At 41.2% G+C, this 27,647-nt stretch overlaps 1 protein-coding gene across 1 annotated transcript in view; it reads left to right on the top strand.

The window, feature by feature from the left end:
• SORCS3 (sortilin related VPS10 domain containing receptor 3) overlaps positions 1–27,647 on the top strand; it is a 599,222-nt gene that overhangs the window by 295,937 nt on the left and 275,638 nt on the right. Inside the window, exon 4 of the mRNA XM_003787189.1 lies at positions 22,953–23,111. Coding sequence (XP_003787237.1) covers positions 22,953–23,111 — 159 coding nt within the window. The remainder of the gene's footprint in view (positions 1–22,952; positions 23,112–27,647) is intronic.

The following is a 27,647-nucleotide window of genomic DNA, read 5'->3' as shown; positions in this document are numbered from 1 at the left end:
TTTATTAAGTCATTAGTACATAGATCATAAATACATCATAAATACATTATAAAAAGCTTCTGGACTGCCAGGAACACACTAAGTAAAGCAAATAGCCCTCAGAATGGGAGAGGATTTTGCAAGTTATACTTCTGACAAAGGTCTAATTACCAGAATCCACAGAGAACTCAAACTAATTACTAAAAGAAAAAAAAAAAAGAGGTCCTGTTATTATTGACACATTGACTACCACACCAGAAAAATTTGAGAGGGGGCATAGTGTTTTATATGGTCATTATAGGTCAAGAGACGTGTGAGTTATATGTGCTTCACGAGGCCCTAGACTCAAAACTAGCATAAGTTAAAGGCAGCGCACATGGCAGTTAATGTGTTAAAAGATTTGAAGAGATGTGGTTTGCTCTATTGCCTGAGGTTGTGAAGTCTCTCTGTCCCATTTTTCATTAACCAATAATAAATATCATAGTGAAAGTCACCTTTAGCACTTAAATATTACTGGGATTTTATGGGATTGAATTGAGGGGTATTAAAAAGCCGTATGGGTGAGGTGCTTTTATAACACATGCTTCATAAAGCTGTGTAGAGCCAGTGCCTGTGTACCACTTTTTAAAATGAGAGCATTCAGCCACCACATTTAGGCATGAGGGGGCCTCTGCTTGTTAATTAAACCTGTTGGTAATGCCAATTTTTAAGAATAGGAAGAGGAGGCTTGAGGCAGTTAGAATAGGATTTACTCCTGGGAAGAGCAGTCCACTTAGAACTGTCACTTACGTCAGCCTGAGCTAGGATTGGGCACTGCAGGAAGAAAGTGGACTCAATAGAACTCCCTAGCCGGTATTGGCTGTGTGGTCAGCACAGCTGTTCAGGCTATTCCTGTGTTGGGGGAGTCCTTGCTACCTGTTTAGATACACTACATTATTAATATTGTCTTATTAAGTAGAAAGACTTATTAGGAGACTAGTAACAAGCTAGGTGGAAATTAAGTTTGCTTAGTATCTTTAACTGAACATTCTCTCTGTTCGTCCCTCCCCCCGCCCTTGCTTTTTCTTTTTTAAGATAGAGTCTCACTATGCCGCCCTGGGTAGGGTGCTGTGACATCATAGCTCACAGCAACCTCAAACTCTTGGGTTCGAGTGATCTTCTTGCCTCAGCCTCCAAAGTAGCTGAGACTACAGGTGCCTGCCACAATGTCCTGCTAGTTTTTCTATTTTTAATAGAGACAGAGTCTCACTCTTGCTCCAGCTGGTCGCAAACTCCTGCTCAGGCAATCCACCTGCCTTGGCCTCTCAGAGTGATAGAATTACAGGCATGAGCCCCTGGGCCTGGGTTTAAGTGAACATTTTCATCCTAGTTTTCCTGGATGGGTGAAAGATTGAAGTTAACTAGTACTAGCCACAACTGTTTTATTTATTCACTAATTTTTCATTCATTGAAATTTCACTTCAGATTAACTAATTTTATTTATTTATTTATTTATTTATTTGGAGACAGAGTCTCAAGCTATCACCCTGGGTAGAGTACCATGGCATCATAGCTCACAGCAATCTCCAAACTCCGGGCTTAAGCAATTCTCTTGCCTCGGCCTCTCAAGTAGCTGGGAACTACAGGTGGCCTGTCATAATGCCTGGCTATTTTTTGGTTGTAGTTGTCATTGTTGTTTGGTGGCCCAGGGTGGATCCCCGCCAGATCTGGTGTATGTGGCTGGCAACCAGCCACTTGAGCTACAGGCGCCGAGCCAGATTAACCAATTCTAATATGAACAATTCAGTGGCATTTACAATATACACAATGTCATATAACCATCTTTATCTCATTCCAAGACATTTTTGTCATCTCCAAAGTAAACCATGAAAAGGTCACTTCCCATTCTGACATATTCTCTGTCTCTGACAACAACCAAATTGCACTGTGTCCCTATGAATTTACCTGTTCTGGATAGTTCATAGATATGGAGTCGTAGAACATGTGACCTGGCTTCTTTTTAGTCATCATATAGTATGGATGATATATAGTATTTTTGAAGTTGATTCATATTGTAGCACATATCATCACTTGATTCTTTTTGTTGTGGCTGAATCATAGGCCAATGTGTGTGTGTAAAAATTTCTTTGTCCAGTCATCCCTCGATGAACACCTAGGTTGTTTCCATGTATTTCTGCAAGCATGCACACACATCAATATTTGTTTATCCGCTTTTTATTCTTTTCAGTATATACCTAGGAGTTAAATTTGTGTGAATTTTTTTTTTCAACATGTTCCTTGCCACAGGTTTCTTTTGGGAAGACTGTACCCCTCCCCTTAAGGGGAACAGGCTTGGCTGCCTGACTGACTTTGGCGCATGGACTCTGTGAGAGCGGAGACGCGTGAGATGAGTTGTGCCCCTTCTGAATGGAATAAGCTCCATCTCCACATTCCACCATCACTGCTGTCCCTCATCTAAGAGTCCTGAGGGATGATGAGCTGCTCACGAATGCAGGCACCCTTGGCAGAGCAACAGGTCTTTTGAGCCCGACCCTGAAAGACACCAAATTCCACTCTAGGAAAGATAAATATGGAAAAAACTCCCTGGCTCTAAAGAGTTTACAGTTTAACTAATGTAAGCAGGAAGTTGTAAGCTTGACAGAGCTCTATGGAGTGGTAAGGGTGATTCACAGAACTTTCTCTGGGGTGGCAGTGTATGACCTTGAGGGAGAGATGAGGTTTAGGGTTGACCCGTATGGAAGAGCATTCTAGGAAAAGCAATGACCTCAGCTAGGTCAAAGTGGGACAGCAGGATTTGGGACAATTGTGGACTGGATGATTGTTTTCAAGAATACAGTCACTCTGGGGACATGGGGCTGGAAAGTTCTGTTGGAACCAGGGAGTGAAGGACTGTGCCCTCCAGCTGAAGAGCTGGTTGTCTATGGTCTGCTGTTGTAAATGATGGCACGGCTTGGTTAAGGAGTAAGTCCCACTGCTTCCTTGTACTTTGGGGACCGCACACGTCCCTGTGCAGCAGTGGTTTGCAGTCTTTTATAGTCTTTACCGTTTGCCTCTGCCTCATCTGTCCTGGCTGTGCAGCCTGAGCGACTCCTTTCCTCAGAAGCTGACTCTCTCCTTCTGCCCCATCTCAGTGGAGAATGGCTATGCTGAAACACCAGGGGCACAGAGGGAGAGCAAGGCCCTGATACCTGTCAAATGCCATAGGTACCAGGAGGTTCCTGAATGTCATATCTCTTTCTCTTCTCTCCCTCTCAGCCTGCTGTGTGATGGTGGTGGTAGAAGTTATTATATTTTGCTTTTACCATTGAGGAGAACTGAAGCTTTAACTCAAGGAGTTAATAGGTGGTGGAGGCAGGGTCTGAATGTTGCTGCACTCATCTTTGTACTCCCTGAGCCTATTTGGGACAGAGGTGGAGCCTCCATAAATGAATGTGAGTGAGCATCCACAGGACTAACTGGCCAGACCAAAAGCACAGACCCAAAGAACTGATTCTGAGTTATTGTTGCCATCACAAACCCCGAGATAAATATCCTGGGGCCGTGGTGCATGTGCTCAGGGTCAGATGACCCAGCACTGGTTGAAGGAAAGGGAATGCTGATTCTAAGGGGTACCTGGGTAGACTTGGCTCAGCTTGAAGAATATGCCCACTTATCTCTTGTCCAGCTTCTCTGGACAGACTGCTGGGTGGCAGAGAAGTCCACTGCATGACTCTTCTTTGGTATATTTAGTCAAGGACATTTTCTGGCTCTTCTCTTTGGAGATTAGAGCTTTTCTAAAACCCTGGCTAGAAGAAAAAGGGTGGGGGAAGTGAAGAGAGCAAGGTGAAATGTAATTTCCTCTTTAATATAGACTGTCATTTAATCTAATATTATAAAAAATGATTAGATCTTAAAACCTATAAATTACCCTTGACAACTCTCCGGTGTGCCTCTGTTTTTCCTTTCAGCAATTATACATGGCAACTGTGGGTTGTGGCAGAAAGAAGCACTCTGAATGCAGTTTGTTTATTGGCTCTTAATGAGAAGCGATTAATCTAAATCACCATAGGGTGGATCCTTTGCAGAGTTTTGGAATCAGAAGTGGCAGTTGGACCTTTTGACAAATGGGCCGTTCCATCCTTAACAACAACAAAAAGTTTGCGGGGGCATGTGCGGTGGCAATTTCTTTCTTTGTGTGATAAGAAAAGAACACACACACACATACACACAGTCAGAGCAGTCCCCGGGGCAAATATGAAACCACAAGCCTTGGGCCCTCCATCTCCTACTCCTTCAGGCTCCTCTCCTGCCTCTTCACACCCTCCCTGGCCGAGACAGCTGAGGGCCCCTCGTTATGTTGTTACTTGGAAAGCCCTTTTTTCGGTTTATTACTGTTATTGTGGTTTTCTCTTCCCTACTTGTCTGGGGACCACCTGGCATGGGATGATGGATCATTACAGAGAGAACCTGCCTGGCAAAATTGCTACCTCTCTATCTCCTCCCCTCTGCTTCACATTGAGAAAGAGAGGAAGCAGAACCAAGCGACCACCCACCTTAAAAACCCAACGTGAAAAAAATACCTACCCGCATTATCACAGGCTCTTGTTTTGAAATACCGGGGCCACTAACTACTTGGCAGCCGAAGGTGTGATCCCACAGAAGTGGGATGATTATGGACAAGGTGGGATGAGGGGATACCTATGGAGAGAGACCTGTTGGGTAAAAGCCATCCTGGTTTCTCCTCCTGCTCTCTGTTTGATTCTTTTCTGCCTTTGTTTGCACTCTCTCCTTGTCATTGCCTTGCTGTGTCCTCTGTCTCCTTGGCTATGTCACCAATAATGAGCACAGCAAGAAGGATAAAGCTTTCAACTTGGGAGGTAAAGTTTTGAGTTTCAGCCTCAGTTTCAACAGTGAGTAACAAGTGTCCCTGAGCAGTGACTGGCTGAGCCTGGCTCTTCCTCGCCTGTAGAGTGGGGGTGGGTAGGCAGATCAGCAGCCTCCCAGTGATGCCCCAACCCCCAGAATCTGTAGATATGATAGGTACGTGGCAAGGGGGAATGAAAGTTCCAGATGGAGTTAAGATTGTTAGTCAGGGCTCGGCACCTGTAGCCCAGTGGTTAGGATGCCAGCCACATATACCAGGGCTGGCAGTTCAAAGCGGCCTGGGCCATCTGAACAATAATGACAACTACAACAACAAAAAAAATAGCTGGGTGTTGTGGCAGGTGCTAGTAGTCCCAGCTGCTTGGTAGGCTAAGGCAAGAGAATCGCTTAAGCCCAAGAGTTTGAGGTTGCTGTGAGCAGTGATGCCATGGCACTGTACTGAGGACAACATAGTGAGACTGTCTCAAAAGAAAAAAAAGATTGTTAGTCAGCTGATGTTAAGGAGAATATCCTGGATTATCAGTCAGGTGGGTCTTGGAAATGGGAAAGAGGGAAGCAGAAGGGTCAGTGTGCTGTGATATGACAGAGACTGGACTGGCCATTACTGGTTTTGATGATGGAGGGGAAAGGTGCCTGGATTTTCAGCAGTGAGACCCGTTATGGGCTTCTGACCTGTATGATAAAAAGTTATGTTGTTCAAGCCACTAAATTTGTGGTAATTTGTTATAGCAGCAACAGAAAACTATCACGAGTACGGGAAACACTGAAGACTGAATGTTAAGTCCTGCCCCAAAATTCATGGCTGAAATCCTAACCCAATGCAAAGGTATCTGAATGTGGAGCCCTTGGGGGTGATTACATGGTCAGGGGCAGAGCTTTCAGGAATGGAATTCATACCTGGGACTCCTGAGGGCTCCCTTATCCTCCTCCGCCACATGAAGACACAGTGAGAAGGAATCCTGTCCATAAACCATGATGCTACCTCTCGGCAGACATGGCATCTTCCAGCACCTCTGTCTTGGACTTCCCAGACTCCAGAGCTGTGAGAAGTAAATGGTTTGCTTTTGTTTGTAAGCTGCTTAGTGTACAGAATTCTAAGACGGGTAAAAATGCCTGCCCAGCCCCTCTTAGGGAGTAGAGTGAGGATCAAGGGGAGAAGAACTGCTGAAGGCCTGGATGAACTATAAAATGCAGCACAACCCAAAGCTTTGATGCTCCGAACTCTCCCTGTGGGGGAAGGTAGCAGGGCTGGTATCCTGAGCAGAGTGTAGGAAGCATGTACCCATCATGGGCTTCAGTCGACTGCCCGATTCCTCGCCCAGCCTGGCTTCTTGCTGTTTTCACTCTTCTTGGGACCTGAGTGTCCCTGGAGGAATGGGGTCAGTCCTTTTCATGTTTCCTGTGGATAAGTTCCTGCACGGGTGAGAGGTTTCTAAGGCACCACTGGATTTACAGCCTGGTCTCTTATGTGGTCCTCTGGCCCTAAGGTCTGTTGCAACACTGAGTAGTTTCTGGTCTGTGTTGATCCCATCTGGCGTTTGGCTGTCCCTGCCCCTCACTCGAAGAGGCAGTTACAGGGGAGGAGCAGTTGACTTCTAATGAATGTTGTTTGACTATCATTCTTACTAGGCACCATAGCACTCCCAGATGTCGTGACATTGTGACCACCTCTGGTGAACGGTGCTCTCAGCTGCATAAACTCATTTAACTGGACCAGGATATATCCAGGATATTTCCAGGATATTTACTCCCCTGACCATCTTCCTCAGGGTCACCTAAAGCTTATCTTGCTTCTGCTCCATATTGTAATTCTCCTCTCATAAGTTAGGTCCCTGTTTCAGTCTCTTTTCTGCTGTTTATAACAGAATACATGTAACTGGATAATTTATAAGAAATGAAATTTATTTTTAGAGTTCTAAAGGCTTGGGAAGTTCAAGTGTGGGGGGCACATCTGCTGAAGGCCTTCTTGCTGACGAGGACCCTCTCCGTAGAGTCCCGAAGTGCTGCAGGCCGGGGGGCTGTGTGCTGGTGTGTTGTATTCAGATCTCACTTTTTGTGAAGCTACCAGTTTTACTCTGGTGATACCCCATTAATCCATGAGCCCACGAATGGATTAATCTATTCATGAGGGCAGAGCTTTTGTGATCCAGTCACCTTTTCAAGCCCCCACCTCTGAATACTGTCACATGGGGGCTTAAGTGTCAATATGAATTTTGGAAAAGACACATATTTTTATATTTTTAAACAATAGCAGTCCCTGGATCAGGTTAGTGGATGACACCCTTGTCCTTTTTGTTTCTGATGTCCACTAGATGAAATACTAAAGATAGTATATCAAATAAATACTCTATCAGTGACAATCTGCAATTCTTAAATTAGTTGTAATGGGTACTGTGCAATTAATTTCTGTTTACCATCTCTTGTGCACTAGAATCTTTTCAGGCTCTTCCTCCCACGTAGCTTCAACAAGCTGCTTATAAATTAGGTTTGTTTTGTGATAGACAATAGGCATGCCGATGAGAGCATTTTTTTCTTTATCTTTTCATATAGTCACCGCCTTTCTGGTTTTAGGCTTTGGAACAGTGATCTTAACTCAGGTCCCACTGTGGTCCCAGATGTGCACAGTAGCAACTTGGATGCTTGAAACAGTAAATGCCTCCAATGATCTTGATTGAACTGATTAGATAGTTCCCCAAACAAGACACACCTGGTCGTCTGTATCTGCTTATGACAACGTTGTGCCAAATCAGACGCCTTCAGCCTGTTTTATCTGTGTCTCAGAACCTTCCCTCTGATCCGAGGAGTGCACTTCTGGGTTTGCATCTTGCTTTAGTGCTCCCGATACGGAGAAAAACAAAACAAGCAAAGGCCTCAAATCAAACCACACCACAACATCAAACATAAACAGCATACTTTCAACCCAGTCCTACATCCTGCAATATTTTTTAAAATGATGAGCCTTTTTTGCTTTCTTTCTCAGAGTTTGACATGCTTTTTAAAATTATTGGAAATATCTTCTTGAAAAGTAACAGGGCCACCCATTTGATAAACTTGTCTATATTATGCTTCTATAGAAGAGGAGTGGAAGGGCAAAGGAACACTAAACCGAGAGGCAGTTGCTACCTGTGAGGCTGGCAGTGCTTGGCTGGCAGAGAGTGAGTGCCGCAGGTACGGCTTTTGCTGACTGCTATTACTGAGATGAATCTAACTTCTCTGTCTGGGGCACCGATAAGACACAGATATCACGCACTGAAAATCTGGTCAAGCAAACTGAGAAACGCTGGAGTGACCTTTACTCATTCATGCATCCTGTTTACTGAGCGTGTGTGTCGTGCAACCCAGCAAAGACCAGTGGGTGTGCCAGGACCAAAGCTGCCTGCCTTTAAGGAACTTAATGTCAAGGTGGCACGTGAGATGAATATACATGTGACACATAAAATAGCCAGATTTTAAAATGTAGACATATATTAATACATTTTTAAATATATTAAAAAATAAAAATGATAGTTCACTGTGATTAAAAATTTGTTGATGGGGTTGGTGGAAAATGTAGATCATTCTGTGGGACCATTCAGGAGGCTTTCGGGAAGGGAGGGAATTAAAATGAGATTGGAAGGAAGGAGGAGAGATGCTGGCCTTTTGAGGGTAGCAAAAATAGGAATGTTGTATAAATGGAGTGATTGGAGAAAACTCCAGGGCACTGCTGGAACAAGCAGTTGTGGTGAACAGGTCGAACTTGAGAGCAGCATGGGAGCTCACTACATGACTGAGGATCCAGGCATGATTTTTATGATGTGTAGAGAGTATTAGTGTTTCTGAGAGAGAGGAAATGACGTGCCCAGAGCTGGACTGGGGAGGATCCATCCAGGGTGTGTTGGGCAGCACAGTTTGGAGCATGAGAGATGGGGACAGGAGATTCCTACTCCAGAGAGGAAGTCACTCATCCCACCCTACAATCCCTGAGTGGGGAGGTGCTCCTACTCCCATACTCAGTGGGGCTCCTTCCCTACCCCATCATCCTGCCACATCTGTCCTGCATTCCAGATCATGCTCATATGGTAGATGGATCTTTACCAGCTTCTCAATTTTTGAAGAGTTGACAATGAGTACCATAGTCTTATTAAGAAGGTGTGTGTGTACACATAACTTTTTATGCTTACAAAGGTAATGTGTGCTTATTGGAGAAAACTTGGGAAAATATTAAAAAGTATATAGAAGAAAATAAAAAAAGAACTCATGATCTTGCCACTCAGGAATAATCACTCTGAATTTGAGGAATTTTCCTTCAAGTTTTTTATGTATAAATACAGACATGAAATGTAAGCAATGGTTAACAAGATTTAGTTGATGCTTCAGGTGTGTGCAGCCTGCTTTCTACTATGTAAACATGATCGTTCTTCACATGTCATAAAACTATCTCAATTCACATTTAATGACTGCATAATATTCCAGTGAAAGGCCTTAGCTGACTTCATTTTGTCATTCTCCTGTCTGGTATTTATTTCCCATTTTGCATTATAAATAACAGTGAGGTGAACATCCAGGTGTATAAATCTTTTATTTGGCCCCTGATGGTTTCCTTGGACAGCTTCCTAGAAAAGAATTTACAGGGTCAAAGGTATGACTGTTTATGAGGCTTGTTCCATATTGCCACATTGCTTTTCAGCATGGTCACGCCAGTTGATGTTTGCATCAACAATGACCGTCTGCTTCTGCTCTCCACTGCCTTTGCCACAGTCATCAGTGGCCTCCACGGTGCTAAATTCATTGACCAGTTCTTTTTCATCTTACCTGACCATTGGCTGAATTCGATGCATTAGGACGCTTTGTTCCCTAACACACTTTCTTTCTTGGGTTTCAAGGACACTTACTTTCTGAGTTTTCCCTCTCCCTCTCCGTCTCCTTCCCTGTTCCCTCCTTATCTTTTTGACCCTTAAATATGCTAGAGCTCAGTTGTCCAGACTCTTTTTTTTATCTGTATTTGCTGTCATAGTGATCTCCAGATTTACATATTCAAGTGTTATTCAGACACGGATGTTTCCTGTGTACTTATTGGCAGGTCAGCCCACTCTCCTGAAAATAAGCCTCATGTGATACATCCTTCCTCTACTTATCCCCATTTGGATGTGCATTAGGCATTTCAAAAGGAAATTCTTTATTTTTAAAGCCCCCAACCTGCTCCTCCCACTGGTTTTTCTATCTCATAAATGCTAATTCCATTTCCTCAGTTGTTCAGGCCAAAGACCTAGCAGATAATCAGAGTTATTTCTGACTTTTTTTTTTTAAACGGAGTCTCACTATGGCTCCCCAGAGTACAGTTGCCGTGATGTCACAGCTGCCAGCAATCTCAAGCTCTTGGGCTCAAGACATCCTTTTGCCTCAGCCTCCCAAGTCACTGGGACTACAGGCGCCCACCACAACACCCAGCTAGTTTTTTTATTTTTAGTAGAGCTGGGTTCTCGCTGCTCAGGCTGGTCTTGAATTCCTGAGCTCAGGCTATCCACCCTTCTTGGCCTCCCAGGGTGCTGGGATTACATGCATGAACCACTGTGTCCAGCCCATTATTATAGGCAACACTGACATGAGTGTATAGTTATAGAACCAACCTTCTAATGAGTCACCTTACCTTCTCTGATACCTCACATCTTATCTGTAAGCAGACCCAGAAACTGCCTTCCTTTCAGCACTAGTGCCTTCCATGTTGGTGCAGCCCCTCAGCCAGGAGCCTGCACCTGGGCTCTCTGACTCTTTCCCTGTCTCCCCCACTTCCCACAATGCTCTATTTAAAACTATAGCCAGAGTGAGGGGATTAGAACTCAAGCCCTAGCCTGTCAGTGTCCTGCTCATTATACTTATGTCAAGTGCTTTCCGCATCGTTTGGGACAAAGCCTGAGCCCCGGATATCACTCACTAGGCCCCTGTTTCCTCTCTGACTTCATTTCAAACGCGGTACCCCTTTCATGCTGTTCCAGCCCACTGGACTCCTGCTTCTTTTTTCAAATGTCACCTTCTCAACAAGGCCTTTCCTGACCATTCTACTGGAAACTGCAGGGCTTTCTGTTCGGCATTTCCTTTCCCCTTTTCCACTTTCTTTCACTCTAAAGGCCTTACATCATTAACTTCTTCCTTCACTAGAATATAAACTGTACAAGGGGAAGGGATTTCCATTCTGTTGTGATTACTGCTGTTATCCAAGTTCTTAGCATAGAGCCTGGAACATAGTAAAACTCAGTCAATTGGTTGGGTAAATAAATGGAGCTAATGTGTTTGTTTGATTATTTTGAAAATTTAGTCAGTGTGTTATCCTGCCTCTAATCTGTGTCTAATTTTACATATTTATTTTGGGATTTTTAAAAATGGTGGCAATATATACATAACATAAACTTTATCATCTCCACCAATTTTAAGTGTACAGTTAAGCAAATTCACACTGTTGTGCAATCAGTCTTCCTATCTACTTTCTTTTTTTAATTTCAAAGTATTAAGGGAGTGCAAATGTTTTTATTATGTAGACGCCTTGTATAATGCTTAAGTGAGGGCTTTTGGTGTGTTCATTACCAGAATATTGTTCATTGTACCTAGTTGGTAAAATTTTATCCTACCCTTGTCTGGGTTTCCAATGTCCTTTATATCTCTTTGTGCCCATGTGTACCCATCATTTAGCTTCTACTTATTAGTGAGAATGTGTAGTATTTGGTTTTCCATTCCTGAGATGATTCAGTTAGGATGATGGTCTCCAGTTCCATCCAAGTTGCTTCAAATGACATTCTTTCATTCCTTTTTATGGGTGAGTAGCACTCTATGGTGTATGTGTGTATCTCACATTTTCTTCATCTGTTTGAGAATTCGTGGCCACTTAGGTTGATCCCACTGTGAGTTGTGCTGCAACAAACATTATGGTGCAGGTGTCTTTTTGATGAAATGACTTCTTTTCCTTTGGGTAGATACCCAGCAGTGGGATTGCTGGATTGAATGGTAGGTCTGCATTTATTTTTCTGAGGAATCTCCATTCTGTTTTACATAGAGGTTGTATTAATTTTCAGTCCCATGAACAATATATAGACATTCCAATCTCTATGCATTAACACTAACATCTTTTTTTTTTTTTTTTACTATTCATGGGTAATATTTTATATTTCTGTAGTATCAGTTGTAATGTCTCCTTTTTCATTTACTATTGAACTTATTTGAGTCCTGTCTCATCTATTTTTCGTTAATTGGCTATTGGTCTATTGATTTTATTTATCTCTTCAACCAACTTTTTGTTTTACTGATTCTTTATGTTGTTTATATGGTTTCCATTTCATTTAGTTCTGCTTTGAGCTTGTATTTGATTTGTTCTTTTTCTAGTTCATTGAGATATGACAGTGGGTTGTTAATTTGTGATCTGTCTTTTTGATGAAGGCATATAAGACTATTCATTTTTTCCTTAGCACTGCTTTTACAGTATCCCATAGATTTTGAAAGTCTGTATCAAGCTTCGAGGTTCAGTTCAAAGAATCTTTAGATGTCCATCTTATTTTCATTATTGATCCAAGGATTGTTCTGCAGAAGGTTAATTTCATGACTTTGTGTTAATTTGAGTATTTCTCTTTGATTTCTAGTTGTATTTCATTGTGTTCTGAGAAGATGCATGGCATGATTTTGACTTTTTAAAATTTATTAAGACTTTTTTGTGGCTAAGATATGAACAATATCCAAAAATATCCCATATGGTAAAGAATGTGTGTTCAGTAGTTTTTGGGTAAAATATTCTGGAAATGTGTGTTCAGTCTTTTTGTTCTAGAGTCACATATAAGTCCATTGCACTGTTTGTTTATTCATTTTCTGCATTGATGATCTGTCCATTCTGTCAGTGGGGTTTTGAAATTCCTAGATATTAAGATGTTATTATTTATTTCTTTGCTTAGATCTTGTAGAATCTGGGATCTCCTGCATTAGGTACATATAAATTTAGGATTATTATGTCTTCTTGTCAAATTTCTCTCTTTATCATTATATGATGACCATCTTTGTCTTTTTTTTTTTTTTTTTACCATTGTTGATTTAAAGTTTATTTTTATCTGATATGGATGGCTATACCTACTCACTTTTGGCTTTCATGTGCATGAAATATTTTTTTTCCCCTCTCTTTACCTTGAGTCCGTGTGTGTCCTTATGGATTAAACGTGTTTCCTAGAAACCAAAGATACTTGTGTAGTGTTTTATCATCTATTCAGGTAGCCTAAGTCTTTTAAGTGGGGTGTTTGTCGAGTGTTGTATTGATATGTGGCATGCCATTCTGTCCATCATGTTAGCGATTCCTTATTGCCTTGTTTCCCCTTGTGTGCTGTTGTTTTATAAGAGCTGTGATCTTTAACTCCTGGGTGTTTTTACAGCAGTTGGTATCTATTGTGCTGTTCCATGCTTAATGCACTTTTGAGCATTTCCCGTAGAGCAGGCCTAGTAGTGACAAATCTCCTTAGTGTTTTCCTTGTCTAGAAAAGTCTTTATTTCTTCATCATTTATGAAACTTAGTTTTGCAAATACCAAATTCTTGGCTGGTTATTTTTCTATTTAAAAAGACTAAAATGGGACCTCAATCCCGTCTGCTTATATGGCCTCCACTGGGAAGTCTGCTGTTAACCTGACCAGTTTTCCTTTGTAGTTTGCTATTTCCATCTAGTAGCCTAAATAATTGTCTTCTTCATTTTGACTTTGGCCAGGCTGATGATTATGTGCTTTGGGGATTTCTTACTTGCTATGAATCTTCCCAATGTTTAGTGACTATCTGAATCTCTGGTGATACCAGAGAAATTTGCCTCAATAATTCCCTTGATTTGGTTTTCCATGCTTTTTACTTTTCCTTCTTCTCCCTGAGAGGTACCCATAGTTCTTAGATCACTTAATTTCACATAGTCACATATTTCTCTGAGTGATTGTTCATTTTTCTTTTTCTTTTTCCTGTGCCTTTGACTGACTGGGTTAGTTCAAAAGCTTTGTCTTCAAACTCTAAAACTCTTCTGCTTGGTCTAGTTTTAGGGAATTTTGTGATTCCCTAAATGACTCTTTTATTTATATCCCATTATATCCTTTTTTAGGTTGTCTTTCTCTTTAGTGTGTTTTTCATATTTTTCATTCGTGCCCTGAAGTACTTTCTTAATGTCTTCATTTTGGTTTTTAACTTTCTCTTCAATTCCATTCATCTTGTTTCCCATTCTTATTCTAAATTCCTTTTCTGACATTCAGCTTTCTTTTGGTTGGGATCATTGCTCTGGATATATTATCATCTTTTTTTTTTTAAATTAAATCATAGCTGTGTACATTAATGCAATCATGGGGTACAGTGTGGTGTTTTCATATACAATTTGAAATATTTTAATCAAACTGGTTAACATAGCCTTCATGTCATTTTCTTAGTTATTGTGTTAAGACGTTTATATTCCACTTTTAGAAAGATTCACTTGTACCCTTGTAAGATAAACCATAGAGGTGACCACTATGGTTTGTTGTCATCTTTTGGGGGTGGGTGTTGAACTAGCTTGTTTGTCATGTTTCTAGAATTCTGTTGGTTTCTTGTCACCTGAAACTTATACTCTCAGCTCAAGGCTTATAGATTTGCCATGCGCCTGTTATCCTTTCATGGACACTCTCCTATATATTACGAGGGAGGAAATACTTGAATAGTGCTTTTGTGTCCTACTGGAGGATTGAATCACCAGGAGAGGGGCAGATTCTCTATATGCCTGCAACACAGCTTTTCTCCTACATCATCCTGGTTCCCTGTGGTTATCACAGTTCGAGCCAGTGCTGGAGGATATTTGTTAGGATTGGTGAGTTGGTCCCCAGGCAAGTTTTGAAAACTTAGCCAGGGGGCTGGGCAAGTCCCTTTCCATGGAGGTAGGTGGTGTGACCTTGGCTGGTACCTATGTGGGTTGTAGGACCTTACTAGGCTCCTGAACTCATAGCAGAACTACAATCGGTGGTAGTGTGCCTTTGTAAAGCACAGGAATTTGGGAGACTCTTGGACAGGTTGAGGGCCTTGGCTGGTGCCTAGGTGGATTGTGGGACTATAGCCAGTGGTGGGTGGCTGCTTATGCTACAGCAGCTGGGCCACCCACAGTTGGCATGGCTAGGGTGATGTTCCGGGGATTTATAGTGGCTGGATCTCTCCCTCTGTCCAGATTCACCTACAGTAACCCCTACAGTGCCACTCAGGTGGCAGCATCAGTGTTACAGAGATGGCAAAATGATAGCAGCAGATGCTGAGAGGGGGCCACTGGAATCCCTGGGAAGTGGCTGGTAGGGGCTGCTAGGGAAGGGCACAGTCCCAGTGACATTGCATATGAGTGCACCTGGCTCCCCTTCTCCCTCTCTGACCTGGCAAGGGTGATGGAGAGGTGGCTGCAGTGGAGCCAATTCTTCTGCAGACCAGGTGATCTGGGGCTGAACGTGCACATTGGCATCTGTCACAGTGACCTGGGCCTTTGAGTTTGTGGGGCCTGAAGTTTGCAGGACCCCACTGTGCCTACTTTCTAGTACAGTGCTGTTGCACAGTTTCCATGCAACTTCCCAGGAAGTTTAGAGACCTGCAGTGGTGGGGAAGCCCCCTTGCAGCTCAGATCTCTATGTCCACTGGGGGAGTGCAGAGCCCTGGTGACTTTTTTCCTAAGACTTCCCTAAATGTAGACACTTCCCTGAATGTAGGTGCCTTCTGATCTTGGTGTGAGGATCACCCCACCTCTCTCTGCCTCACTTTGGGCATCCCCAGTTGTTTGATGACTGACAGCACTCTGTCTGAGGCAGTCCCTCCATGAGTGAACCTTTACATGCATCTCTGAGTCTTTCCTTGAGACCCCAAGTGCAGGCTGCTTCTGGTCTGTTGTCTTGGCCTTTGCTTCATATCTCTCTTCATCTTTCAAAACTAAAACTCTGTACCTACTAAATAACCAACTATTTGCTTAATAACCAACCATCCATTTCTCTCTTCCCCCAGTGTTGGCCTGCACTGTTTGACTTTCTGTCTCCATGATTTTAACTACCCGAGGTACCATATATAGTGGAATTGTGCAATATTTATCTTTTTGTGATGGCAATTTTATTGTGCATAATGTCCTCAATGTTCATTCACCTCATCACATGTGTTAGAATTTCCTTCATGTTTAAGGTTGAATAATGTTCCATTGTCTACGTGTACCACATTTTGTTTATTCATCCATTGATGGACCCTTGGGTTGCTTCTACTTCTGGGTTATTGTGAATAAGCTGCTATGAACAGTGAGCATTTGTATCCCGTTGAGATCCTGCTTTCAATTTCAAAATAATCTTGTTCCATATGCCACATGGCTTTCCAGTGCAATTATGCTAATTTATACTTGCTTCCACACTGACTGCCTGTTCACTCCACTGCCTTTGTCATGGTCACCAGTAGCCTTCAGGCTGCTAAATTCAATGGTCAGTTCTTGGCACTCATGTTAGTTGACCATCATCTGCAGTTGCACAGTCGGACATTCGCTTTTGGCTGTATATATACCCAGAAGTAGAATAACTGGATCCGAGGATAATTCTATTTTTTCATTTTTAATGAACCATCATACTGTTTTCCACAGTGTCTGCACCATTTTACATTCCTACCAATACTGCACAAGTGTTCCAGCTTCTTCACATTTCCTTGCCAATCCCGTTCTTTTCTTTTCCTTTTTTTTAGTAGTAGTCATGGTTGTGAGATAGTACCTCATTGTGGTTTTGATTTGCATTTGTCTAATGATTAGTGATGTTTAGCATCTTTTCATGTGTTTGTTGGTAATTTATCTTCTTTAGAAAAGTATTTGTTCAAGTACTTTACCCACTATTAAAAGGGTTGTTTGCTTGTTTTGTTGTTATTTTTGCGTTTTTTCCCCTTGCCTAGCCTCAGTAATTTTTGCTATATTGGTGACACTTATGTTAAATCTTGAAGGACAAGTATAAATAAGCTTCATATAATGGATTGAGGTGGAAAGGTTGGGAATCTAATCTTGGCAAAAAGGATGGCATATATAAGTGGTCATGTGTATAAGAGAGCATGTGTATAAGCATAACATTGATGTTCTGTTTGTAAAATATGGATATCATTTACATATTTTGGCCAAAATAGGAGACTTCTGTGTGTACTTGTCTCAACAACAGCACTATTGAGATTTTGTGTTGATAATTCTTTGTTGTGGGTCACTCTCCTATGAACTGTCACATGTATGTTTTACAGCAACCCTGACCTCTATCCAGTAGGTACTAGTAACTTCCTCCCCTGCTCCCATTGGTGACAAGGAAAATATCTCTACACATTGCACAATGCCCCCTTGGGACAATCCCTTTCCACTTCCAAGTTGAGAACCACCATTAGAAGAGGACATGATAATCAATAGATACATGGATGGATGGGGGGAATGGATGCTGGTGTACTATGATTCAAAGCCTTATCTATGGCAGACTCTGTGGGAAGTCAGTATTCAACATCTTAGCAATTATGTCAATGGGTTTAGGGGACAGCTAAGAGACTGCCATCTCTTTTATACTCTGTCAGCTTATGTTGATATTACTATTACTTCTTACTGAAACTAACTTTGCTAAAGGTCTACCTTTAGGACTCAGTAGTATAGTAAATTATAGCATTTCCTCTTTTCTCTTTAGAGAAATGTCTACTTCTGTTTTGAGGATGTTTTCAAAGCACTAAAGTACAGGTTGTTTCCTTACCTTTCTGGATCTCTGGCAGAGTGAGAGACTGAGAAATCTTTAGCTTTCATATGATTTTAATAGACTGCACAAAGGAGAAACAGACAAAATAGGCAATTGAATAAATAATGTATTTATCAATGACATTGTAAGACTTAACTAGCTGCAGGAAAGAGTGCATTTTGGAAAGATTTGGGGAGTGATTCTGATGTCTCCACTGCTAATTTTGACTAGTTTTGACACAGATAAACTGACCAGCTTTTGAAAACATAAACTGACTAAATACAGCCTCTGCCTGGTGCCTGGCTTCCGTGAGTGTCCTTTGCAATTTGCAGCACACTATTAACATTAGAACCACTGTTATTCAACTTTCCCAGGAATTTCCTGCTAAAAACATTTCAAGTGGTAGGAAACAAAAAAAAAGGTATTGCATCATTTATCTGTTGGTAAATCCTAAATCTTGCTCATCGCTGATCTGAAGCTCAGACAGTTCATTTACAGTGAATGGTCAAATCAGGAGAGACTGGTTGTATGAGGTTCTCACCCCTGACACTGTGGCATTTTATTTCTATCGTGAACTGGAACCTCCCAATGAAAAGTAAGAGCCGTCATTCAAGGCAGCAGTTGTATTCAGCAAATTGAGAATTATCTAGTGATTAGTGGTCACTCTGGCAGTATCAATGTTTGCTAATAGGGTGTGTTTTTCTTAAAATATTACTATGAAGGCAAAACGCAGTAAAATGAATATAATATATAAAATAGGATTTTTTCCCTGACCCTTTTGTGTGTTTTAAATTATGGTAAAACACACACAATTTATGATTTACTCTCTTAATAAACTGCCAAGGGTGCAGTAGAATATTGTTAACCATACACTTAACTGTTGTATAGCAGATTAATAGAACATTTTCCTTTTGCGTGATTGAAACTTTCTAACCATTGAACAGCGACTCCCCCACTCTCCTGGCACCTACCCCTTTCAATTTTATCTGCAAAGCTTAAGAATGATGGCATTCAAAAGGGGGACATATAATCCCCACACCACTCCTCTGTGTCTCCAACATGCCTGACATCATTTTGGACATTAGCTGTGCTCTTATCCTGGGTGACATAAAGATAAAAGTTCACCTTACTTGACAGTCATGCGCCTGGCACTGTGCTGAGCCTTTTAAAATCATTATTGAATTAAATCCTTTCAACAGTATTGTAAGGTAAGTACAGTTACTATCTCTCTTTTCTACAGATGAGATAACAGATTTGGAAAAATCAAATAACTTTCTCATGTTTACACATAAAGAATCCAACTGAGAATTTAAACTCAAGACATGTACACTCAGAGTTCATATCATTAATAGTCTGCCACACAATATTTGCAATGCTCTTCCAATGCACACTCATAGCCGCAAAAGATCTTGGGTCCAAAAGCTGGTAAATATCAAAACAGATTGAAAGAAAAGCAAAACAGAACAAAACAGAAATCCCCAGTGTGATCTCTGCCCAATTCATATTGTCGTAAATGTAGAACTTTGTCTATCACCATAGATTGTGCACCTGTATATCTACAGTTAAAAATTCAAAGGAAAAGGTGTTTTTATTTTATTTAATTTATTTATTATTAAATCTCAGCTGGGTACATTAATGCAGTCATGGGGTACACTGTGCTGGTTTTACATACAATTTGAAATGCTTTCATTAAGCTGGTCAACGTAGCCTTCATGGCATCTTCTTAGTTATTGTGTTAAGACATTTATATTCTATACCTAGTAAATTTCACATGTACCCTTGTAAGCTTTCTTTGCATTTGTAGAAATCGGCTATCATAACTTTACCAAGAGTCATATGCCAGTCCCTAAATTCAGTCCACAGATATTTTTAATTTGGACACAATGCTTTTAAAAAAACAGTTTCTCAAGTAATTTGAGGACTGATGTGATTTTACAATTTGGCACACTCCTCACCACGTCTGGTCCTGCTTTGTCTACTTCTGTCATTCACTTAACCTGCTCAGCCCCGTGGGCATTTGGATTTGAAATCCCTGCTTAACAATAAAAATGTGGTTGGCATGGGATGACTTTCTTTATATATTAGTTTGTGAATATCGAATTCACATATTTTACCTTGAGGCTTAACTTCTGACAGGGTATTTGCTCTCTGATTATATTTATGCTAATATTATTCCCCTTTCCTTTAAAAAAATTTTCGAGCATACAACTAGCATTATATTTCCCTCTTGGATTCCTAGCGTGTACATAGTAGATTCAGGGAGTGGGTTTTGAGTTGATCTGAGGAATAATAGAAAAGTTGCTTTCTTCCTGAGCCTCAGTTTCCTTATCTGTAAAATGCAAGTAATGATACTTCACATGATTTATGTGAGGTTTTCTAAAAAATAAGGTAAAAGGCCCAGCCCAGGTTAGAGTCCAAACTGTGTAGGTTTCTATTTCTCTTCCTTCCTTTCATTCTTCTTGGAATGTTGGATTGAATAGAGACGCTGCCAGTGATATCAAAGTATATCAAAGGATTTCTGATGAGAATGTCAGAGAAAGGTTGCAATAAAAACATACTCTTGCCAACCAGAGCTCCATAAAACTGCCACCCAATGTCAATATACTTTACCATATCTAAATTCATTCCTCTATGCCCACGTGCAGTTATGCAGCATTTTTATATGTGCCAATGGATGTGTGTATGCATATACGTGTTGTTTATGGATGAACGTGTGTTTGTGTAAGTAAGTGGACTTGTGTGTGTGTGTGTGTGTGTGTGTGTGAGCACTGAAGGGAGCAGAGCTGCAGCTGAGAATATACTGTGCAGGGTATTTAATGGTAACCCTTATTCAGTATATTGTAACTCATGGTATATAAAATAAAGTCCATTTATGATGTTGGTCTTATCTTCTAATTAAAATCAAAGGCATGAAGCTTTTTTATACCTGCATAAAATAAGCTGTTTAATTTTTCTACACCAGGGGAAAACTATTTCCATTGCCTCTTATGTGGACCATCAATACATGATGTGAAGCAAGTAGGGCAGGTTATGAAAGCGTCATCCTTAGGCAGGACATTTTTTATCTGACAGCACCCTGGTGCTTCCTCTGGGGCTTTCTCAAGGGCATCTGGGTGCTTGGCCAGCATCTCCCACTCCTTCACAGCATTGTAGCCGAGGGAGGTTATTCTGTCCATGATTAACCTATCTAATAGTGTTTCCCTGGATTATTCACACATGAATGAAGAAAAATTATTATACTACATCCATTTCTTTAAAATATGCTGATAACTAGTGATGACTTATTTCAATAAAGCCAAAGCAAATATTTGAGAAAAGAAAGTAAGCTTGTCTTGGAAGCTGTAAATGAATAAAAGAGGGGAAAACCTATGAATCTTAGCAGTTGAAAGGCCTAACTTTGTTTTAAAGCTTACTTTATAACACTTGTGTATGCTCTGGGTAACATTTCAGAAATCCTCCTAGTTAACAGTTTTGTTTTATAAGGTATGGAAATTTCTTGGTTTTATTTTATACTTTGAGCCTCATGGTTAAGACCACATGATAGAAGAAGCCCCAATGGTTGGCTGTAGTATATACAAAGATAGGAATAACTAACTGCAAGAGGAAATGAACTCACTTGCTCATTAAGTCACTCAGCAGACACTAGGAACCCAAAGGAGTTGAGTCAAGCTGGATAGTAAAGTTTGAAAGGGAGCCAGAGATGTAAGTAGGGGAGAGATTTCAGAGACTGTTTTAAGGATTTTGAAATATGGGAAGGTCAATGGCAAGTCGTTGTCACATAGGGGTATGACAGAATCAGATTTGTCTCATAAGATGATCATTCTGGCCACAAAGTGACAGAGATAAAGGGTGAGACCGGCTGGGGGTGTCTTACCATCATCTAGTGGAGAGAGTATCATGTTCTGGATGGCAGCACTCACAGTAGGTAAGGAGAAAATGGATTTAGTGTCAAAGTTAATTGGAAGGTAATATACACAAGCAGAGTTGTAGGTGAATGTTGGGTGTTATGCTCCACATGGATGGTTGGCAGAAATATATACAGAGCCAGGAGACCCCAGGGGAACAATAGGGCAGGGATGAGGTACAACCCTGGGACATCTTGAGTCCCTGGCACTGTGGGACATCTAAAGAGAAGAATCTTTGGGGCAGCTAAGCTTTAAGTCTAAAGCTAAGACTCTTTTAGAACTTAAATTTATGAGCTGTCCCCAGGAAGATAGCAATTTAAACAAACAGAAAAATAAAAAAGAAATCAGGAGTGGAACAGGTCCCCGAGTAACAGTATATGAAGTGGAAAGAGAAGGTCAAAACAGAGGGTTGAGGAGTGGTTACATTTAAAGGATATCAGAAAAAATGAGCCTCTGAAAGACTGGGAAGGAAAACCAGGTGAGCATGGCACTATGGAAGGAAGCCCTTGGAAGGGAAGGCTGAAAAAAGGATGCAGTGGTCAGTGGTATCAAAGGCTGTTAGGAGTTTAGCTAAGGGAAAGGTCTGGGCCTCTGCTTGTCTATTGGATTTGAATATTAGAAAGTCAACCACCCCTTTAGTGAGACCAATACCCTGGCAGTACTGTGGGGAGAAGCTAGAGTGCACGACTGGAAGGGGCAGTTTTAGCAGCAGTCACAGCTATCACTTGTCAAGAATGTATATGATGCTGTATGCTCGGTGCCAGCTTGGCTATCATCAGCCTCAAGTTGTTGTCAAGGAAACTGAGGCCTTTAGAGGTTAAATAACTTTCCTAAGGTGACACAGTACTAACAGAGCTGTTGAGATTTGAGGCTGCTCTCTCTGATGCCAGAGCCTTTCACTACATCATTTCTGTCCACTTGACTTGGAGATGATAAACCTGTGCCAGACACAATTGCCCAAAGACCTTGGGGAATATATACTTTTGAAAATAATTCTAACAAAGGAATCATGAAAGCACTTAAATCAATTAAATCAGTAAAACAAATCAGAAAGAAGAAAATAAACAATGGGATTGGGGTGGTGGGGTGGGGCTTCCTGTGACCAAGAACCAAGGAACAGTACTGTGATAAAGAGTGATATGGATAGGAAGGAGGGACGGAGGGAGGGAAGGATGGAGAGAAAGAGAGAGAGGGAGAGAGAGAGAGGTGTGACTCTCTCAAGGTCAGGAGACAGAGGACCATGAGAATATGTGCTGGTACTTAAAAGATGGATATCAAAAATGAAGCCGCCTTGTGCATGCAGGCCTGGCCTTGCACCCTTGTTTTAGCTCAATTTGGCAATGAAGGACTAAGTCGGGAAAAAACTAGCATACCAGTAATTCATATAGAGGCCCGGATGCCCTTTTATGTGCTGTGACACACACATACGGGTGACTTTATGATTTAATTTCTTGTATTTATTCTCTCTAACTCTACCTGTATTTTCTCCCATGTCTTTTTTTTCTTCTTTTCAAGATCATGCTTCTGAGTGATCCTGAAATGGAGAGCAGCATCTTGATCAGCTCAGACGAAGGGGCGACTTATCAAAAGTATCGGCTCACTTTCTACATTCAGAGCCTGCTCTTTCATCCCAAGCAGGAGGACTGGGTGCTGGCCTACAGTTTGGATCAAAAGGTGAGTGTGTACTGTTTCATTTGTGTCTGTCACCCAGGTACCACCTTGGAAAAGGCACTTGTTTGCTCAGTTTAAATTCCAGAGGAGATGCACTGGCATTTCATCCTTCTAACCATTCCATGGTTGATTTGGTCGGTAGCTACTAACTTTCTAAAGTGTCAGAGTATGTCAGGAGGTATATTTCATTTATTGGCCTTGCAGATTATTATTCCATATAATGGCTTTCTTGTGATTTTACCCATTTGACTTTAAAATAACACTGTGAAATAAGACATATGTAATTATAGTAATTTTATAGTGACTATGGTAAAGAAAGGTGCAGAAAGGCCAAGGTGCTTGTTCAAACCCTCCAAGCTAGTAGCCAGAGGAGCCAGAACTTAAGTGCGTGCTGTCAGCATCTGAGTCTAGGGGGTAAGCCCTGATACCATGCTTCCTTGATTTGGTGCAAATAGAATATACCATTGCTCTCAGTTTAATAATGGAAGGAAAGACTTCTTGTTATTTTAAAAAAATTATATTAAAGATGTCCCGGTGAGACCTCTTGTTTGAGCTCTAAATCTACATATTCAGCTGCATTCTTGACAATGTCTCTTGTTTAGGGAGCCCCTTCTTCCCACTAACACAGCTATCTCTCTGCCAGCCTGCAGGCATTCTGTCCTTTTAGGTGTAAACTCAGAAACCTGGCTGGGTATCTCACCCTCACAATGCCCCTTGCTTCCTTTCCTGTGCCTGGAATCCTCTTCCCTAACATAAGCCCCATCACTGTCAGATGTCAGATCCAGCTTCGCTGCCTCGGGACACCTTCCCTAAACTCCCTGATAAAATCAGGTCCCCTCCGATGTTTTTTTTGCATAGTGCTATGCACCCCTCCTTCAGAGCCCTTGTCCTGATTGAGACTTTACATGGATTTGTGTGACTTTTACTTCATCTCTGTTCCTCATTAAATCATAAGTTCTGGGAAGGCAGATTTTACTCACCATTGTGGCATCAATTCCTAGATAATACCTGGTACTAAACCAGTGCGTGGGATGGATGTGTTAGGTGTGTGATTGAATTCTTAAATGTACTAATAAACCTCTGTATTTGATCAACTCTTATTTTTTTTTTATTTCCTGATATTTGCAGAATCTTAGTCCAGTGCTTGATGCCAAACTATTATGTAGTAATGTTGTAGAATCAATCAGTGAAAGCAAACAGATAATTATGAGCCCTGTCTTACATAGAGATATCCACAGAATAACCTTGGTTGAAATAGCTTCTTCTCTCTGCTCTCTTAAATCCTGAAACAGTTGGTCCTCAGTATATATGTGAATATATGATTGTGATTGTGTGTGTGTGATGTCAGCACCTTTAAACAATAATTTCAACATAACCTTTATATGTCTCGTTAATGGAACCTCATGGTGGGTGCCAGATGCTTAATGCAATCCCCTAAGGACACCCACATGACATTTGCAGAGCAAAAGCCATTGCAAACACATTTCTTTCATGGCATCAAGTGGATATTGTATGAAAGACTTAGCCAAATGTCAGCTAGTCTGTGAGTTTAGATGCTTACTGTAGCTGGAAATTTTGAAGCTGTATTTTAAAAAGTAAATTATTCACACATTGTGAAATGGTTGGATGGCAATTTATTTAGATGAAGCTCACAACTCCAACCGTATTTTTATTTATTAAGAGACAAGCTGGGTTAGCAGCAACAGGCTTCTCATACCAAGAGGTTGATAAGCTAAAAGCAGTATGTCTCAGGCGTGCCTGAGAGTATCCTTTTCTTCTGTCACCAAAGCACTGAAAACATCTGGGGCATTGCTCATGAAGGGCCCTTGTGCATATAAGGCACTTGAAATAATTTCAGACTTGGTTTCTGTTTTTCCACTTAGTAAAAATATTTGGAAGTATGGCAGTGGGTGTTGATGGATTTTCCTAATCACACCACTCATTTCTAGATGTATTATTCCTTAGATACTCTTTCTTGTTGACAACTTTTGTGGAAAGTGGCTGAATGTTCTTCAGGCCTGTAAAGTTTCTAACTGGTGCCTGGTCATTCTTCTTTTAAACAAATGATGTGAGAAGGCAGATGATGCCCATGGCGACACTTGCAGAGATGGCATAAAACACTTACCCCCAGTCATCCAGGTTGCAGAAGACTTTTTATTTATTTGGGGGGTAATTTAGCAGTTTAGAGTCAAGCGGAGTGATGCTATCCAGCAACAGATGAAATTGCAAGTGTAGTTAAGAATGATAGACAAATGTGCGATTTCAGGTTAGAGCCTTCTCTGATGTGCGTGCATGAGGCAGTTGTTTCCTTCCAGAGAAAGTGAAAAGTGCTGGTATTAAGGTAACTGCAGCATCAAAGGGAGATGTTTGTGGTGAGGAGTGAATCGATGTTTCCATTCTTGTGCCTTTGATGAAATGCACCAGCAATTTCTTTAGAGTCTGTAAGGCTATCTCATTAGAGTGTGCACATTACAAAAGACCTAATTGAATTGTAGTTTAAAGGGACAATCTCCAATTGCTTTACTTTCCAAAGTGCTGTCCCAGAGCTGCAGGAGATTGGCCAGTAGATCTCACTCACTAAAGGCTCTGCTGGAGAATAAAGGAAATACCTTCTGGATAAAGCAGCATTTAGAGATAGTCATGATGACGTGTTAGTTGAGATGCTTGATGGTGGCTTGTGAGTTAACTGGGAAGCCTGTCTACCTGATACTTGTCAAGGATTGGTTGTGCAAGAAGAACATCCAAGTCTTGCAGAGATGCCAAGGGTGGAGGGGCAAATGAACCTTGCATTTGACCCTGCCAGAGGGCCAGGCCTCTACAATTTTAGTGCATCCCAATCTGCTCATGTCCTTTCTGTTTCCTGATCAGCTTGACTGAGGTTTATGATCAAATCCTTCCATTCTGACTATCCCATGAGCTTCCCAATTCCTGCTCACTCCCGTGCCAGCTCCTTCCCTGCCCTACACATTCTCCTGCCATCTTGTGTTTGAACATATAGCCAGTCCCTGAGTTGCGAACATCCAACTGACATTTGACTGTACTTACTAATGGAAGCTATTATAGGTAGATGTACCTGTTCCCACTTACATACAAATTCAACTTAAGAACAAACCTCACAGAACCTGCCTCGTTTGTAACGCAGGGACTACTTGTAAAAGGAAAGACAGAGATTCATTCTTGCTTACGGGAATCTTTGGAGATGTTTTATAAGAATCTTTGAGGTTTAAAAAAAATGATGGAAATAATGGATTATAGTTGCCCAAAATGGAAATGATAAGAAAAAGGCTGCTCAACTTCTTTTGACTCCTGAGTAGGAATATTTTATCGGTTATGTTAAGTGGTGTGATTCTTTTTTGTTTCCATGTGGCTACTTCCGTACTGATGACTAAAACAGCTGACCAAGCAATGTTTTTGGATTAGGTGGAAGGTTCAGTGATCTTTTTAAAACTGAGAATTTTTGAAAGATTTGAGGTAGATTTTGAAGACAATGCAATCCTAGAAATAGTGGCTGTTCTTGTTGCACTGAGCCAGGTGTTAAAGTGTTCCTCATTTTGATGGGAGACTCAGTGTAGTTTATTTTTAAAAAATGGGCACATGCTCACATGTTCACAGATGCACACATTCTGGTGCAGGGTGCTTCCATGGGAGATAGAGGGCTGAAAATAACCAATTTTCGGCATGAGAGGTGTGATTGCAAAGCTCTCTACAACCATTTATCTTCTTGGCAAAATGAAACTAACAAATACAGCTGACTTTGGAGCTCAGAGATGAGGAACTCAGTGGGATTTCAGAGTCCATTGTTTTCAGACATTTCTAGGCTAGAATTGCCAGTAATTTTGATGTACAAAGCATTTTTCCCAAACACTAGCACACGTAGTGGAGGGTAGCTGTTATAGTTAGAGGGTGGGCTCAGGGCTCAGGGTTTTTGTTGATCATCTCCTATCAGCCAAGTTCAATAGTAGCTGAGAAATTGACAGGCTGGTTAAGGAGCTGGTCCAGTTTTAGGTGTGGTGTTTGGCAGTCCAGTGCCTAGTATGGAGGAGGTGGAGATACCATGCAGGCTTTGCCCATTGGACTATACCTGGGACTGCGATATCATGAGCTCATCATATGTAGGGTGTAGAGGGTCTACAAATTCAAAAGGAAATGTAAATTTGTACTTCTAGAATGCTAGATACAAATGAAGCTGTGCCTTTCATTTATATTCTCCTTTTAAACCCTCAGATTAAAAATGTAATTGGGTTCAGATCCTCCAGGATTAGTAGGTGATGATAACTTTCTCAGTAACCACTGGCAGAAACTGGCTTCCTGTCTCCCCACCTGGTGGGGACGAAGCTGTGGGGGATTAACAAGGGATGACTGTGGTTTTAATGCTTTTCTTCTGTGGGAATACAGAGTAGGAGCAAGGGGCACTTTTTATTTAAAGGAAAACACTGCATTTTTATTAGGTACATTCCCATTCCTATAAAGTCATTTTTGTATCATTTAAGAGAAAGAAAAATCCACAGCCCTACTCATCTATGACAAGTGGCCACTGCT

This window comes from Otolemur garnettii, unplaced genomic scaffold (genome assembly GCF_000181295.1).
Source record: "Otolemur garnettii isolate 467f Iridium unplaced genomic scaffold, OtoGar3 scaffold00021, whole genome shotgun sequence".
Taxonomy (NCBI): domain Eukaryota; kingdom Metazoa; phylum Chordata; class Mammalia; order Primates; family Galagidae; genus Otolemur; species Otolemur garnettii.
Note: the sequence above shows the minus strand (reverse complement) of the source record. Positions and strands in the feature narration are given on the sequence as shown.